Here is a 20000-nt window from a genome sequence, read left to right as displayed (position 1 = left end):
TATAAGATATATATATAGAATATATATATAATATATATATATATATATATTTATAATATTAATTTTTTAATAGTAAATATATATCTAGATATATATATTATATATATAGAGATATTCTATAGATAATATATAGATATACAATATAGAGTATATTACTAGATATCTATATAATTATATCGATATAATATAGATATACATATATATATATTAATATTTATATATATATATATTATATATATATATATATATATATTCTATAGATATATATCTATAGATATTATCTATAGATATATTCTATAAATATATTATCTATTAGATATATAATCTATAGCGACAGATATTATATCTATAGATTATTCTATCTATAGATTATATATCTATAGATATATACTATAGACTTTTATATATCTATAGATATATATCTAGAGATATATATCTATAGATTATTATCTATATCTATAGATATATATCTATAGCTATTAGAAATATATACTATATTCTATAGATATATTCTATATCTAGAGATATATATCTAATATCTATAGATATATCTCATATCTATAGATATATATCTAATTTTTTTATCTATAGATATATATCTATATCTATAGATATAATATCTATTATCTTAGATATATTATCTATGAGTAGATATCTATATCTATTAGATGTATATATCTATATCTATAGATATATTATCTATAGATATATATCTATAGGATATATATCTATATCTTATAGATATTATCTATATATATTATATATATATATATATATATATTCCCTTAATAGATATAATATCTATATAGATGATATTATTATATTATCTATAGATATATAATATTATAGTATATGTATATATATCTAATAGATATAGATCTAATATATATATATAGAATATAATATATAATCTATAGATAGATATATACTAATATATACCTATATATATCTCTATATATATATCTATATATTATATCTATATAGATATCAGATATATCTCTATATTATACCTATATATTATCTAGATATCTATATCTAATCTATATATATAGTATCTATATTATTCTAAGATATTAACTATAATATATCTATATATAGATCTATATATTATATCTAATATATATCTATAATATAATAATATCTATAATAATTTAATCTATATTATATAATCTATTATATTACTATATATATCTATATATAATTCTATATAGCTATCTATATATATATCCTATATATATATCTATTGATATATCTATGATATATTCTATATATATCTAATATTAATATCTATAGATATATAATTCCCGATATCTATATATATCTAATCTATATATATCTAATCTATCTATATCTATTATCGATATATAATTATATCCGATATTATATTATCTATAGATATATAAAATATCGATATATATATATAATCTGATATATATATATCTATTATAGATAATATATATTATATATTAATATCGATATAGATTATATATTCTATTATCTAGATATTATATCTTAATATCCTATATAGTAGATGGAGAAATATAATAGAGATATCTATATAGATAATATCTATATATAGATATAATATCTATATATAATATCTATATATAGATATCTTATATATATATCTATAATATAATATAGATTATAGTCTTATTATATATTACTCAGATATTTATAATAACTCTAATATATATACAGAGATATATATATATAGAGAATATAGCTCATAATTAGATAGATATAGTATAGATTACATAATATACCATTAGATAAGACTATATTAATATATAGATATATATATTAATATATATCTATATATAAATATATATAATATCCTATATTATGATAGAGATATAGAATAATATAGAGATGCATAAGAGATTAGATACTATATATATATATATATATACGATATATAGATATATAGATATATACTAATATATAGACTTATATATAATTATATAGATTAGCTATAGAGAATATTAAGATTATATCAATCATATATTCTAATATATATATATACTAGGATAATATAGAGATATATATATAATATATCTATATATCTATATATAATAGAATAGAGAATATTATATATAATATATATTATAATTATATAGATATAATATATTAGAATATATGATATAGGATATATATGATATATTATGATATATATATAGATATATTATATTATAGATATATATATCTTATATAGATATAGTAATATATAATATACTTATATATATAACTATCCTATTATATTAGAGGTATATATATATATAGATCTTATATATAGATTCATATCATATATCATAGAGTATATATAATCTATAATATATAATATGAGATATATATATAGATATATATACAGATATATATATATAGATATAATATAATACATATAATAAATATATATTAGATATATTAATTAGATAGATATATTATTATAGATATACATTATATATACTTTAGATATATATATAGATATTATACTAATAATTAGTATATATAGGATATAGATATTATAGATATAGATATAGGAATGTAGATAATAGATATAGATGTTAATACCCTACACAATATAGATGTAGATATAGATATAGAAATGTCATCATAGAGAGATATTAGATATTAGAATATAGACGTATGAATCATAGATATAGATATATAGATATAGATATATATAGATATAGATATATATAGAATAATATTGATATTATAGATTAGATATTATATAGATGAGATATCTAAGATATGCATGTATCTATAGCATATTAATATATAGATATATGTATATACTAGATATAAGATGTTATATATAGATATATATATATAGATAGTACGATATATATATAGATATTATGATGATATAGATATATATATATATATGATATAGAGATAGATATATAGTATACTATATAGTAGTATAGATATATAGATAGATATATATATATGTAGATATAATATATATAGATCGATATATATAGATAGATAGATATATATATATATACTATATAGATATATATATAGATACCTATATATATAGATTATATACTACTATAGATATATAGATATATATAGTATAGATCTATCATCTAGATAATAGTATATATATGATAGATATATCTATATATATATAATATATATATATATATATAGATATATATATCAGATAGATCTATATAGATATATATCTATATATTACTCTCTATATATATAGATATAGATATATATATATGGAGACAGAGATAGTAGTATATGATATATATATATAGTAATATATATATATAGATATATATATAGATATATATATAGCATATATATAGATATAAGATATATATATATAGATTATATACTATATAACTATATAACACACGATATCTCTATATATATATATATATATAATTATATTTATAGTATTATAGATACCATATAATATAAGTATAATATATGTGGGTGTCAACCAAGGTACTGACTGTCCCAGAAAAATAGAAGGAATGAAGGTGTTTCTCACCTGGTTTCCCGTCTTATATTCCTTTTTTTTTTTCCTTGAGACACTATCTCTAGTTACAGGACCATACTAAGGTTGACCAGTAATATCTAACTCATGGACTTGTTCTAAATGCTACAACCTATTCTTTGTGGCTACGTCTGCTGATGAATAATCAAGCAAAAGTCTCTCTCTAACCTTTATCTGTTTCTCCTACAAGTATCATAACTTTCTGCATACTTTCTTATAAACTATGTAGTGGCACCTCCACAAACGATCACTCTATGATGTTAATACACTTGTACGCTTTGAATACTGCCTTAATTTGGGCATGTAGCTAGAACTTCTTCAATAGTCGCCAGAGAGTCTACCGTTGCTATTGTTTTTTCTTTTACTCAAATGCCTCATTGTGTCTGTCCGGATGCCTTAATTCTTCCTGTAACTAATCTTTTCCCATAAACATGCTAAATTATCTGACTGCGTGACTTCATTGTAAATCATACCGAGTGTTAGTAACCATGCAATTTTGACCATTACATATTTTGGGGGCGGAGCCTATGAACTGGCATACAGTAAATCGTGCTGGGAATGTAATTAAATTGGCTGTTCCGTATTCACGAATATGGATGCAACATTGCAACACATTACAATTTGTCAACAATATGGCAATGCTACAAGCAAGTCAAAACCGCAAATATTTACCTTGCTTTACGTTAGAATTTAGAGGTCTTTCTTATGGCTAAATTGGGGCCTTAAAAAAAATCGAAAACAGAGCACCCACCGAAGCTCGGTTTCCGTACTAATGTCAATAATGAGGTTGTTTGTCTTTTAGTTATTCATAATAACGGGAAGCTCCATGCTCTCTACTGTGTAAGAATACATATAAATATTATGAAAGATTAATATTTGGGATTATGTTTTCGGGGTTACAACAGGAATGAAAATATGAAAATTGCAATTATTTTGCCAAACCGCAAAGACCTAAAATATAGCATATGGAGTATTCCCCTAACATGGGCAATTTGCCGTGTTCCCCTAGTACAGCCGGAGGTATACGTTGAACCGGCTCGCTAACAGCCATTATTTTATATTTGATTTTTCAGTTTCCCTCTTTAGCGAGTGGTTAATTCGACCAAATATAAAAGTTAATTTTTTCATAATTTCTTCTTTATGTTCTTATTTTTTATGATGATTTGATGCTAGCACGACAAATTAATTTTATTATCCCTATAACAGTAGCACAAACTTAAAAACGTAAAAGCGTTAAGACCACTTTTGTGCGGAAATCAAAACACTGTAACAATAGTTTGGGTCATAATTACGAATGGCAAAGCTGCCTGTGCCAAGCACCCATGCCTTATCCCTTCTCCTCTATCACTATTTTTTTTTTTTTAACAACTATAACAGTTCCCGAATTCCTACGAATAAGTCCCAAAACTCCTTTCCGTAAGCTGTGGTCTCTCCACCCATATTCGCTTACCATAGCCCTTTGTAGTTGGATACAAAACAGTCCTGTTCACTCTCTGAGACTAGATTCTGTATATCCCTGCTTGAATATTACATTTTGGGGGGACTTCTGATCCGATTCTACTTGTCTCACTGCAATATACCGGAAATAATTTATTCAAACTGCGCCTTTCCAATCTACAAAGGGGCGAACATGAGATGGTTCCTCTGAGTGTATGCTTTCGTTCGGTTTTACAATACAATTATGGCACGTAACGAGAAAAAGAAAACTAAAAAAAGATGATCAACGACGTCACAAAAAAGATTCAGCAAAGGTACTATGGATATAGAAGGGAAAACGAGAACTGTTGAACTTACTGAGCAGGACAAGGGCGCAAGTTACACCTGACAGTGTCCTCAGCTGGACGTGGAAGGTCGACGCAGTGTTTGTCTGGAACCTCGTTGCCACGTTTCCGTTTGACGCAAACCACGCGAGTTGTCTGGGTGCCTGAGCAGGAAGAAAAGGGTAAAGCCGTCATTCAGAATCTGCGCCGATATTGTTACAATGATCTCTAGATGTATTTATGGTGGAGGGCTAAAAATGCCTCGCAAAATTGGAAGTTCTTCAAAATTAAGGCTTAAAAGGTCTTTCTAGTGATGATAGCATGAATTGACGTTTAGTGAACAGAATATTCAATTTCTGTAGTATTGTTAGCGCAACACGAAAAAATGTAAACAATTTTTCCATCTCCAAATTGGAGAAAAGCGTAATAATCAAAATGAAAAAAAAAAGTATCTTTCCTTGACGTCAAACTTTTCGTAAGTGACTACAGTCATCGCAACGCCAGAATGTCGAAAGTCGAAAATAAATCTGACATTATTCACAACTCACCTCCTCCACAAGTTTCTGTGCAGCTGCTAAAACCGACGACTTTCCACTCGTATCTCTTCCTTCGTTTCTCGTGCTTCAGTTTATCCTTGCCTCCGTCCTTCCTCCCTCTCCGTTCCTTCCTCTTTTTCTTCTTTTCCTCCTCTTCCTCTTCCTCTCTCCTCCTGTTCGCTAGCACGGAGTTGCCGTAATTATTGCTTGACCGAGCATCATTGACGGGTCCTGAAGAATCACATCGTAAGAGCGATTTAGGTCTTTGTCAGTATTTCCTATATACAAAACACACAGTAGACAATGACTTTTTCTTTGCTTCAATTTTAAGTTTGTTTTATTTAGGTGGTTGTTGTTGTTGTTGTTAGTTTTAGAGTTATATTTTTAAAATTTACTTATTGATGTTTAGTATCAGTTATTTTAATGGCGTCAGTTTTAATAATTGACTGTCCAGGTTCTTTATGCCATCTGACAAGTTTGGTGAAATTATATTAAAGTACAAAAGTTACGGTATCCAGAGGAAATCTCAAAATGATGTGGATGACGAAAATTGACTTAACATTCTTCTTGACAAAATATAAAGGCTGGCGTTCAAAATAACAAGGTTAAAACCAAACAGATTTTATATTTTTTATTTTTAAATTTTTAATATTTAACTACGGAAGAAAACAATTTAATACTATTTACAAGAAAATCGTTAAGAAAAATTAAAAGAAAGCGATATACTTGTTGAAAGAACAGTTAAATGTAAAATTCAGGATAATCTTTGGTTGGACATAGATGACATAATGGTAAGAAATTACTGTATCTACATTTTTACAACGTATGCAAATCATCTGAAGTACTGCATTTTGAAGGTATCTTTTCAGAAGGTTAAATTGGATTTATCTTGTTTTAATTAGTATGAACAATTATATAATTTAATATAAATAAAATTTAAATTTATAAAGACCAGCGCCTAATGAACTTTCAATTACACTATAAATTACAATTCCGTCAACGGTACAACAAAATTATTAACTAATCACATTGCAGGTGAACATGTTGCATTTGTAGGCTAACTTCCGATTTGCTATATATAATTTATATTTCCAATTCCACAACAGAATTCCCAAGTAAACACAAGCCTGGTAATCTACAAAGTATTCATTAAATTTCATCGTGAATCGTAATGTTATACATTCCAAGGATTACAATGAAAACACTTAACGAACCTTGTACAACTTTCAACAACTATCAAGGCTGTTAACTAAATTATGACTAAAGAAAATTCCTGTATGACATCGTTACCGTTATCTTTTATAACTTTTCCATAATCTAGTAATGTAATGGTTAAAACACCGCTATTCTAGAGAAACAACTTAACTGAGCAGCCTGTGTGATAAGTTTTACCTTGTAACTAAAATGCTGCTGAAGATACGAAAAAGCTTAGATTACATTAAATACACTATTGCTATATTATTGCTCCTGAAACACGAAGAGTTAATCTTCATTTGGCACTAAAGTTAAAAACTAAAAATAAAATTTTGAAGACTGTCTTTTAAGTCCATATATTGCTAGAATTACTGCAGTAATTTGTAACTCGAAATGTTAGTAATTAAGTCAAGAAGTAAGTACCTTTAGTTATATAAAGATGAGAGGATTTAAAATTCAAGTTTTACCACTACAGATATCAAAGGCTAAATAGACAGAATCCAATCTACTATGACTCAATAGAGCCATGCTGTTAGTTTATACACATAGGCAAATAATTACTTGCTGACTAGATTCTTGCTATGAAAGTTCTTCTTACAGTTTGTTCCTGTCAGACAGCTTTGAGATCACAATGATTTATGTACATGGTCATATGCCATCAAGATGATGAAATTAGTGTACAAATACGGAAAAAGCCATTTAAAATTGTATTTGATATTAACAACTGAATAAATAAACTTGTAAACATTATACATTAACCCACATATTTTCTATAGCAAAAGCCAGTATCAAAAACCATGTCAGTGGTTTCATTTTTCTACAATGTCTGGAGAGAACAATCACTCCACTCACGAGGAAACTAACACCCTTTATATAAGAAAATTAGGAGGCAAAATAAGAGAACAAAACAACTATCTTACGATACATTCGGAAACGATGCAGAACGTCACAACTGTACACCATGATGGAGGAGATTGAGTATCTATCCGAAGGCGATAAGGGGGGAAGAGAGCGTGAGAAGATTGGAGTGTGATTGTGCGGAAGCAGCGTGCACCATTACAGCTCGTTTTAACATACCTGCGTACCCCATGCGACTCTTGGCAGCAACACTGTGGGTGGTGGACTGTGGAAAGGATGGGGGGAGGTGTTTGGCTGGGGAGGCAATCCTTCTAAGATCATTCATTGGTTGGGAATGAGATGGTGATGGAAGTGACAGATAGCCCGGATGAAGGTCGTTCATCCATGGAATGTCATGTAAGTGAGACTTACTAGAGATAGGAACTGAAGGTTGTGGTAGTCGTCTGTCATGCCCCGTGAATGGGTTATAAAGTCTGTAATTAGGCCGATAACTAGAGCTGGTGTAAAAAGGGGCATGCATTGGTGAGACACTAGGATGCATTTTGTGTTTATTATTTAGATATCCAAAACTATGCATTGCTGGATGCATTCGTCCTTGGATGCCTAAATTTGGTGTTTTTCCTTTGGGTGAAGTAACAAAGTCCCTACTAGAATGGTGAACATATCTATTAGATGTTGAAGTAAAAGGTTTGTGCTTGACAGTCGAGCCATCAGTTGGATAGTCTATGACAGGTTTCCTCGAGAGAGGCTGTTTCTGACCTGTGCTGTCAGTGGGAGAAGAGACAGGAAGGACTTTGCCGGAAGTTGTGTTTATGTTATCAGTGTGAGGGGGATTATTCTGATAGCCAAGATGCATGGAAGACATATTAGAGTGTGAGTCTGAAGAAGCATGAACAGCAGCAGCTACTGGCTTGTGAATAAGCTCATCTGCCTTCTTATCAAGAGGGAGCTGCTGGCCTCTAGGGGCAGAGCTGGTGCTGGACAGATCATCAGAACTCCCAGAACCTTTAAAGCCTCCTGATATAAAGCTGCCCCTACTGGAATCCCTGAATGACCCAACAGATAAAGGTGGTGTACCAGAGGGTGGGGTCCTGGATGCTGGGCCCCCTGGAACGAGGGGGTTAAGAGGGTTGTCAGGTCTAATATGAGGTCTCTGAGGCGTCCCTGGAACCACAACTGGGTAATTTCTTCTTCGTGAGGGAGACATCGGGAGGTGATACTCATACTTGATCCCAGGATTTGTTGACTGATAGAATACCTGCCAAAAAAAATATATATATACATTCTTTAATAATATTTTTCTTGAAAATTTCACTATTATCCACTCTAAACTAAAAAAAATTAAATATAAAATTAAAATGTGATCTGATTTCATAATCTCTAAGGTACAAATTATAGAACACGATTATTGGGCAAAAGCCGTTTCATTAAATAAATACTATAAAAACATGCAAATTCAAGATAAATTATTGTCGTGAGGTGACCCTGAAAAGTTTTTGATTTACTGGCAATTAAAGCAGAGAATAGGCGTATGTTATAAAACGCCGAGCATACCTCATGGTAGTCCTTGCTTTTCTAAACATGGCCTTTTTTTTTTTTTTTTTTTTTTTTAACTGAATGTTTCTCTATGTGAAATCATTCGTTCTCAAACTTATCCAACCATTAGCAAGAAGATCAGGTAATCGTGTACTGGACTTAGTTAAAAGTAGAATCTCGGAACACAGGGTTGTCAGGCACTGACAAAACAACACATTATAAAAAAAACTATCTAAATATTATACCCATTAAAAAGATAAACTATAAATCCAATTCGAAAATTATCACAATTAGCTGAGGACATACCCAGTAAAGTGATTCGGATATTACTTTTAGTTCCCTTTTTTGACGGGAAACAAGTAGACCGAAACTTACCATAACATTGACTGCATGCTGGAGAGGCCCTATCGCCGTGACCATGTCTCCTTGAAACCTTTCAGGCCGCTGGTAGTAGAAAGTGGTTCCTGCAGCTTGATAGCTCCCAGAGGCATTTATGCCCCAGTTACCATTCAAAAAGAAATCTCCTTCCAGGTGTTTTAGCGCTGCAATGAAAATCCGTATAAGAATCAGTATATACACTGCTGTCCTCAATTTCCAAAAGCTATTATTAACATGATTTCGTTATGAGAGCAGAGGCCCATTTTTTCTAAGATAGCCTTAACTGCTGCACTTGCACAAATTACTATCACCCCCCAGAATTCAGCAAATGCTAACTTGGCCAATTGTTTGCGTTCAAAATTGTAAAATAAATATCTTTCAGGAACAAACTTATCTAACCAAGATGTCAGACAAAATGGTTCAAGGGCTATAAAACTATAGTTGGTTCACTTAAGGTATTCTTGGGTGAGCCATGTGCCTACGAGACGTAAGTGAACCAGCTATACCATCCCTTCTGTCTTGTCTAATCATCACTAACCTAAGTAATTTGTAGAAGGTCGTATGTGTTGAATTGTGATGTTACTGGCACCAGAGGGCAAGGTTGCGATAACATTATATCCATAGGGCATCTTGGCACGAGAGAAGACACCAGATATTATCCTGCACGTGCTGTTGTCGCCTCCACAGATGCCACACGAGTCAAAGCGGTTGCCAGATCCCAATACATTGTCACATCCTATTTCCTGTTAACGAAAGTTGAAGACATTACATACAGTAGGGGGATTACCATATTGGCAATGTAAAAACTTTGTAATACTGTGCACCCTGATTTCGTCACTGCATATATCAGTCAAATGCCACACACGAACACAAACATTGTTTTGTGTAACATGCTGTCCCCATAGCTCACAGTGGCAAACTTGATTTGACCTGTGACCTCAAAGTATGAACATGACCTCGATTTCACTCTGTGCATTGACTTTACTAGTAGATACCCAATATGAAGTCTATGTTTCCTGTAGTTCAGAAGTAACAGGCCAACTCAAGATGGAAAAACTTCACCCTCTGAGGCTGGACAGACATAGATAACCAGACAGACTGACAGACAGCTAACATCAAAATTTTTCGACTCGAAAGATGTCGTTTGGTAAGGTTTATTATATCGTAAAAATGGACAGTAGATTTTATCAAGAAAATTCTTGTAAAAAAAAATCATACTCCTACTGACATTTACTGTAAAAAATGAGAAGTTAATCGTTCCCATACGATTTAGAAGCAATAACATAATTTGGATCAAACTGGTTATGCCGCAAAAATAGAAGAACCATACAAAAGCAAAATCAATAAAACACATTAGCCTTTTTGTTATGTTGTTATAACTATTAAGACTTTCCGGATGATTCTCTTTCGGGAGGTGGCAGAAAAATATCCAAGTCTCTTGTAAATCCATCCATTAATTACACCGTTAATGGCGTTTCACCTGACTTTTACTTATCGTCTTTCTATCTAAGCCATTGAAATTTTACTGTGTAGTAAGCTTTTCTGTATACCTGGAAATGCGAGTTCTTATCTGCAGTTTTATGTTATGTTCCCTCATATCAAACATATATATTTGAATTAAATTTACAGTTAAATTATCCACATTTTTCTCTCTAATCTGTTTTTGTTTTCCTTAAGAGTGTGTGTTCATTACAACTTTATTCATTTTTTTATGAGGAGAGACCAATGTGGAGGAAATTTATATCCACTTCAGGCCCATACCCGAAGCATGCAAGAAACATAAATTTAAGAGTTAATATATACTAATAACACAAGCGTGTAGGATAAATCCTTTTGTGATCTTCAGTGTGGTCCCTTCAACCAGCTCAGTGTGCTGTTGCAGTAGGCGGGGATTTCACAGCAATGCAAATAAGAGCTCTCCACATCATCATTCGCATAATTATCTGGATGGAGTATTTGAGACTGCATCAAATTCTCTCTCTCTCTCTCTCCCTCTCTCGTGGCTATAATATATTTCCATATTTTGTCTTTTATTTATTTGTTTTGCAAAATACATTCAGTATAACTGTCGTTCGAAATAGGGACCATTCTGCGTAATTAACGGTTTTCATTTCATATCTTGTGAAATTGCGTAAAATAGGCAGTTGGTCGTGTCAACTAATCTACATAAACCAACCTCATTTCTTGGGCAAAATGAAGGGCAGGCTATATCCAGCATTTCATACAGTTATGAAAAGAAAAGTTAGGAAAACCTTTCTAGTGAGTCAATTAAGAGGTAAAAGGAATCTCCAAAAATTAGTGACGACAAAACTGACATCAAATAAATAAGTACAAGCATTCTGAGACCTCCAGCAACTTCTCTTTTAAGACCTTGCCGACTTATGAAGTTTTGAAGAAACTCTATTCTTGCAAAGGTAAATAAATAACCTGACCTACTCTGAGCTCGAAGAGATATATTGGGTACATTGCTTGCCGTCTTTCGCACCAAGAATTCATCTTTCCCAAGTCTGATTAGAAGGGAAACGCAAGCCAAGTGCACGCAGACAGACAATCTTCCTCCATGCACGATAGTCTACATTGTACTGCAGTTGATTGACGTAATTTCAACAGCGCAGGTTTTGTGTTGACGAAGTATGCAAGACAAGATTCTAAAGAGACAAGTTCACCGCATAATGACGAACAAACAAACGGACAAGCGAGCTTCCTGCACAAGTATGCACGGAAACCATTCGTATCAAGTTTGGAATCCTTTCAACTTGAGCGGGAACAGTTGGGTGGTGAGGTATTCTTGAAGGAAGCATTGACGGACAGAAGACGAACTTTCAGACAGAGATGAACTTTGTGAATATGGGAGAATAACAACATTTAAAAAACCTACTAAATAAAATAAACAATGAAATTGTGTACACCATAGTTTAAAACAAAATGAAAAGGAATAAATAACAAATTACACTAAATGACACACAGGAAAGAGAAAAAAAAATGAAAGAAAAACATTCAAGAGAGAACAGATTTCAAATATAATTTCAGGTAAGACTTCACATAAATTACAAATAATTTGAGGGAAAAATACACAAACCCAGCTAATAAAAATAATTTTGGATTAAGTAACAAAGATTATCTGAAATGCATAAGTAGCCAAAAAATAATACTGATCTCTAGACAAACTTCTTACATTGAATAAAATTAGACAACGAAATTTTTTTGGAGGAAGGATTGATATGACATGTTACTATTGTGTGAAATTTGATAAGTGTTTATAATGGTTATATTGTTTGAGCCATGCTGTATGAACCGCTTTCAAGAATCGGGTTAAGATCTCCCAAGAAAAACTGGTATGATGATAACAAGGTAGATTTCATCCTCTCATGAATATGTTGTAGAACTTGGGTGAGAAATAATTGAATAAAGGGTAAATTACGTGAACGTCTCTCGCAATGTGAATAAAATATGGCAGCCAAAATAACGTGTAAAAAAAAGAAATGCGAAAAAGAAAAAAATGATATTGTTATGATACAATAAAGTTTGTTCATACTTACCTGGCAGATATATATATAGCTGTATTTTCTGAAGTCCGACAGAATTTTAAAAAACTTCCGACACACGCAGTGGTCGGCCAGGTGGTTAGTACCCATTCCCGCCGCTGGGAGGCGGTATCAGGAACCATTCCCATTTTCTATTCATAATTTTTATTTCCACTGTCCCCTGAGGGAGGTGGGTGGGTACTTGATTATATATATCTGCCAGGTAAGTATGAACAAACTTTATTGTATCATACAAGATAGTAAACGGATGATCATCGAAACTATTAAGAGGAACAGTATTCATTATATAACATTAACCATCAACTTCTTATCCTACGCTACCGCAATTATGGCTATTTTTATTACAAATATTTAATGTCCTCGTTTTCAAAAAAAAAAAAAAAATTAATGGGTGGAGTGGCGTAATAACTGCTTACCTAAGAAAATAAATTTCACTATTATTCGTAAGGAAAATGTCTCTTTATAGTTATGCAAATAACATCCATAGTTCACATAGACATCGATGATGATGAAGAGAGAGAGAGAGAGAGAGAGAGAGAGAGAGAGAGAGAGAGAGAGAGCACCTCAAAGCTGCGAGTCTTCTACAACGAAGAAAACAGCTCCCCAAAGGAGGTTGGCCAGGGAGATGAAACGCATCGAAATGTATTCCCTCAACAAAGATCCTTTGTCGTCTTGCATGTTGTCTGTCAGGACAGAGACCTACGGGGTCCTACGAGGAATGCATAACAAATACCGACCAACATTTTAGCACGTGTGAGTAAGCGCCATTAAATGAGTCATTTGACCATGAACCCACGCATTATAATGACGGATAAAAGCGTTCCCAGAAAGCAGTCTCCCTCCTATACCTAGCCCCGCCCCCTTTCTCTCTCTTTCTCTTTCTCTTTCTCTCTTCCAGCAACAAAGGTTATAGAATACCGATATTGGCTAATAACACCTGAGAGGTTTTTGCACCCGAGGTCCGTTCTCGACTTCCAATAGAATTTTCTTACTCAACTTTCACACTCATTTCTTTTAGTTAAAAACGTGATGTTTCATGTTTGCCGATTTTCTCTCTCTCTCTCTCTCTCTCTCTCTCTCTCTCTCTCTCTCTCTGGGTGTCGCTGGATAAACTTTCTCAGCTTTAAGCTAAAGACTATTATGACCCTTCATAAATTTTACATCAAAAGAGTTCAAGTTTGTAAAAGTAAGCACGGGCTAAACTTCATCCTGTAACTTTCCCCTTAATAATTGAGAGAGAAATGATCTACTGCAGGGAAAAATAAGCTCTCTGACGAATCTGCCGGTTAATAGTAATATAAGATCAAAATTAACGAGATCTGTTGGATTTCACAACTATTGCTAAATACTTTGAGAGTAGAGTAGGACTAAAAACAAGCTAATTTTAAAATCAAGGAAATATAATACAACCATTAATTGAAGTGATGGCGCCCTTCTTGAACCCCGTACCATAAGGCATACAAATTGAAATATTACCATCAAGTTTGTGATAATATTTTTGTTTCTCCACAAGCAAGCTATTTTTTTTTTCTCTTTTTCATCGTCCGTCGTCGTCGATCAATTTTATGAATCTATCTTTCATAAAGATGGCCTTCAAAAAAAGAGATTCAGTTTTATGAATCTATCTTTCATAACGATGGCCTTCAAAAAAAGATTACAACAAATCTTCATAGAATGTAGTGGCTTTCCTTATCAAAGAACAAATTATCTTAAATAGCACGTCAATTTTTTTTACCCTGAGCGCACATTTTTCCTGCCAAGAAACTTCCCTTTAAAAGGGAGGGAGGGAGGGAGGGGGGTGCAGGGAGCCGATAATGTGGAAAATATGAGGAAATGTGTTTCAAGTTCGATACTTGCTAAGGAATGTCCATACGGTTCGAAAAGTTTAGAGGGTGAATAAATATTTCGCAAACTTGGGAGCCCCAAAGCCTTCAATATGTTTTTGACTGAAGGTCGGTATTATATTTTTTGCATTTTATTCGCTTCTTGAATTCGGAATGATTTCTTTTTTTATGGAGGGAATAGTGAGAAAGGAGGAGAAATGTTTCACGATAGTAATTTCCGAATAGACGAGTAGTAGATTTCAAGCGAAAGCGTTTCTAAATTCCAAGCTTTTTACTCATAACATAAAATTTCTGTTTCACAAAACCAGGTACGAGTGACCGTACACCAACAGTGAACTCGGCATGCCTATATTGCGGGTTGTTCGTAAGAGCAAGTGCCAGTGTTGGCACAGGTCCAACTTAATCTATGACTAGTAATAACACTAATCTAACCACAATAACTGAACACTATAAGAGCCCGGAAAGCCCATATACTGAAAGCTTATTGAATTTAAGGAGACAAACTCATATGTTCATCAAGGTTTTCATTTTAATTTTGTCTTACACACATTTATTTATATATTATATGAGAGATATATAGTATATACAACATATATATATATATATATATATAGATATATAATATATATATATATATATATATATATATATATATATATATATATATATATATATGTATGTATTTGTGTGTGTATGTATATATAATATAATATCGCCCCGAACGGAAATAAGTTACTGATTCACATCGGGATCGAACCCTGAGCTTTTAAATGAAAGGTAAGGGCGAATCTGGGTTCAATTCCGATGCGAGTCAAAAATTTATTTCTGACTGTGCGTTGATGACTCATATTCACTCAGAAGGGATCATTCGAATGACATCCTGTCAATTGGGTCCCTGCTAGATCGGAAAGTTTTGTAAAACTCGCTGTTATGCTAGGCAGTATAAGGTTATCCAGATAAATGCCTTAAGAACAGGGGTGCTTAGGTTCCAACTTTCTTTAATGAATTGAATATAGAATTTAGGCCAAAATCCAAGCACGGGGACTTATGAGGTCATTCAGCGCTGAAACGCACATTGACAGAAAAAGGTTTGAAATGTGCAACAGGAGGAAAACGTCGCAGTTGCACTATGAAGCAATTGTTAGGAGAGGGTGGGAAGTAAGATGGGAAGAGGAGAATATGAAAGGAGGTACAGTAAAAGGAGAGAAAGGTGTTGCAGCTAGGGGGCGAAAGCACGCTGCAAAGAACCTTAAGTAATGCCTGCAGTGGACTGCATGAGGTGCACTGACGGCACTATCCCCCTGTGGGAAACTTCCTTTATGACTTGTGTGGTTCAGTTGGCAGCGTTCCATACTTTTCATTTGAAAGATCTGCGTTCGATCCTAATGAGAGACAAACATAATATATATATATATATATATATATATATATATATATAATATATATATATATATATATATATCTGGTACTATATATATATATATCTACATATATATATATATATATATATATATATATATATATATATATATATAAGTACACTTTATCTTCTGTCTTAGTCCTTATATGTCCGTTTTACCTTTCTTTTCAGTGAAATCTTAATAATTTTCCAGTTAGTGGTTCACACTCTGTCGATAACTTAATGTTACGAAACCTGATACTGACTTTACATAAGAACAATAATTTAATAATTTATCTTGCCAACAACGTCCCTGCTTTAGTAGGGTGCTTACATTTATTTCAATAAACACCAACCTCCTCTTCTGATGACTTCCTTCTAAATTTCCTGGAATTCTAAAGATCAAATGAAAGTTCAAAAACTACATAAACTTAATTAGGCCTAAAATCCTCTCAGATTTTTTTTCTGGTTCCTTTTCAACTTCTTTTCATCCTCTTCTTTGATCGCACATTCTTCTCAAGAAAGTACCCTTCATCAGTTGTTAGCGCCTTCGGCTACTTCTGAACTTAATAGGATTTGTTAGAGAATAAAACAAAAACAAAAAAATCCCAGATTTCCTTAGATTTTTTGTTGAATTCCAATGGGGAACTGGTTTTCTAAGAAAAAAGGAGGGCGAACAAAAAGTTTTTAATTCGTCAAACTACGGGGCAGATCATTAATGGAAAGACATCTTCGTTTTACGAATGATTTTTTCAGTTACGTTAATAAAGTCTTTGATTATCAACGAAAGACACATTCATCATCTTCAAGGACTGATATCCTATAAACTGCAATTTTGCTATATCAAAATGTCATCGAAACTCAAGTGAAACTTTGTTAAATAAATGATCACAGACTGAGTCGTCTTTCCAGATGTTGGCCAAGTTTCTCTGTAATTCTAGAACTAGTAAAACGGGTGTCTTAATTCCATAGGCCTACTCATAAAAAGAGTCACTCTATCACACACTTAACTGTAAACCCTAAGCTTAGAAAGTTCAACGGCCTCACTTTCAACTCAACAGAAGAATTACTGCTAATAAATATATCTTTATCCTGATCTTACTCTCTGGTTCGTTTCAATAATATAAACGATTTAAACTAAACAGAAGACATACTACTCATAAATATATTTTTATCTTGATCTTATTACCTTGTTTGTCTCAGTAACTAAAGCCAAAGTGGGAGTGAAGTGCGTGTGTATGTATAGTGTAAGTGTCTATGAATTTTTATATACACATGCACATACACACACATACATATATATTATATATTATCATGAAAATATTTACAAGATTCACAAACATTCTGGGATGAAAAACATCATGCCTTTCAGTTCCTGAAGACTGCACTGCATGGCCTTTGTAATTTAGAAAAACACAAAGTACACAGCGCACCGGCACCACTGCATGCCACCTCAGGAGGGATTAACGAAAAAAGCAGAGCCAAGAATATGAAAAATAATGAAACTGAATCTTGCCAGGAGTAAAAATTCCTGGGGAGAGAAAATGCGCCGAATAGTTGAACCTTGTATATGAAATTCCCCAAGTTCCTCGCCGGTTTCACGTTTATATTATAAAATCACGTCCACTGGGGGGGAATAATGACCTTGGGCGGGGTTCGCAAGACGACCACTCTCTCTCTCTCTCTCTCTCTCTCTCTCTCTCTCTCTCTCTCTCTCTCTCTCATACACACTAATCCACCGAAGCAACTGTGTTCGTTTACGGACTAGGTGAGTTAAGGAAACGGTATGGCGTGTTCCCTAAACAGCCAGTTTGCCTCACTTGATCGTGGGAGGGGAATATGAACCCAATTATTTACTCGACTGCTGTTGGTCGCAGCCAGGGTGTAGAGAGCGAGCGCGAGAGAACAGGCGGTGATCCGTACTTCGTCAAAATTTATAGCGTCATATAATCAAAAAGTGTTAACACGATTTGATTTCTCATATAAAAGGGGTCAAACCATTCATACTCTCTCTCTCTCTCTCTCTCTCTCTCTCTCTCTCTCTCTCTCTCTCTCTCTCTCTCTCATTTGATTAAAATCATGACATAATCAAAGTGTATAGTTAATGTCAACTTTTCCCGACAGCTACGGAAACGAAGTTGTTTCAAGCTCTCTCTCTCTCTCTCTCTCTCTCTCTCTCTCTCTCTCTCTCTCTCTCTCTCTCTCCTTTAATATTTTCCCCACTCCTTTCCTACTTCACATAAAGTATGAGTTTTAGCCCTAGAACATCGGGTCCCATTGATCTGACTTCCATCTGTGCGATTTAATCAGTCTCCATTCTTGCATGCCGCCGGCTAACATACTTGTGCATACTCATACTTTTTTCCACCTTCTCTTACTTTGATGTGGTTGATTTATTTGTGCGTTGTTATTTTTTATATTGCCTTTTCATGAATATATTCCCCTATTTGTTGCTTGTTTCCGAATGCCCCTATACTGTTTTTCTCCCCTTAGAAGGCCATGCTCTTTTCATTATGGGACTGATTTTTCAGAACATAATATGCATCGTTTACCTAAGATTTCAATTTTCGTTCTCGTGGGTGTACAATTTTTTTTTCTTTTGCCCATTTCACTTCAGGCTATTTATAGTTTAGTTAAAGATTGTTCAAGTTGGTAATAAAAAAAAGGCCACAAACCCCGAGAAAGGTATTAAAATAAATAGTAAAAATAAGAAAATTGTTGAAGCCGGTGATAGAAATGCACTAAATGAGAGAGAGAGAGAGAGAGAGAGAGAGAGAGAGAGAGAGAGAGAGAGAGAGAGAGAGAGAGAGAGAGAAGAGGAGAGAGAGAGAGAGAGGAGGAGGAGAGAGAGGGGGGGGGGGGGGCTTCTTTGGGGAGGGGCATCGATAACGGCATACTAATACTAGCAAAACGGTCAAGTGAAATCGCTGCAATTTGTAAATTTTTCCTTGGCCAAAAGAGTAAAATCCCGAAGGTGAGAAAATAATGTTCGCAGAACAATTTCAACACACTAAAGCACTTTCTTTCCTTTCACCGAATGTAGTTATGTATGATATGCCCAGCACGTTCCACTTTTACTGGAATAGTTCCGATACTCTTCACCCGAAGGCCTTACTAATACAACCGAATTCGTGGCTTTCAACACGCCGGGATAAATGTACCGTTGCCACTGATCATTTGATTGCATTTTATCACTGTCATCACATTATTCCATTTTCTCGCTTTAATCACATTATTCCCATAAAGCTCTACCGCACATGGTTGGCGGACCGTAAAATGTGTGAATTCATTCTCTTAAATGGTTATAATTTGTGCTTTGAACGAGTCCTTTTAAATGTTTCCCAAGAAAATAATAAATGAAAAGAAAAAATTGAACGAAAATTGAATCATCGATAAGTTTTGTGTTAAGTTTAAAATCATGGAATATTAT

General features: G+C 32.9%; 1 protein-coding gene across 1 annotated transcript in view; it reads right to left on the bottom strand.

Moving 5' to 3' along the window:
• LOC135225180 (thrombospondin type-1 domain-containing protein 4-like) overlaps positions 1-20000 on the bottom strand; it is a 325897-nt gene that overhangs the window by 37538 nt on the left and 268359 nt on the right. Inside the window, 5 exon segments of the mRNA XM_064264457.1 lie at positions 5315-5444; positions 5829-6047; positions 8946-9126; positions 9780-9946; positions 10321-10525. Coding sequence (XP_064120527.1) covers positions 5315-5444; positions 5829-6047; positions 8946-9126; positions 9780-9946; positions 10321-10525 — 902 coding nt within the window.

The sequence above is a fragment of the Macrobrachium nipponense genome, chromosome 20 (assembly GCF_015104395.2).
Source record: "Macrobrachium nipponense isolate FS-2020 chromosome 20, ASM1510439v2, whole genome shotgun sequence".
Lineage (NCBI taxonomy): Eukaryota > Metazoa > Arthropoda > Malacostraca > Decapoda > Palaemonidae > Macrobrachium > Macrobrachium nipponense.
Note: the sequence above shows the minus strand (reverse complement) of the source record. Positions and strands in the feature narration are given on the sequence as shown.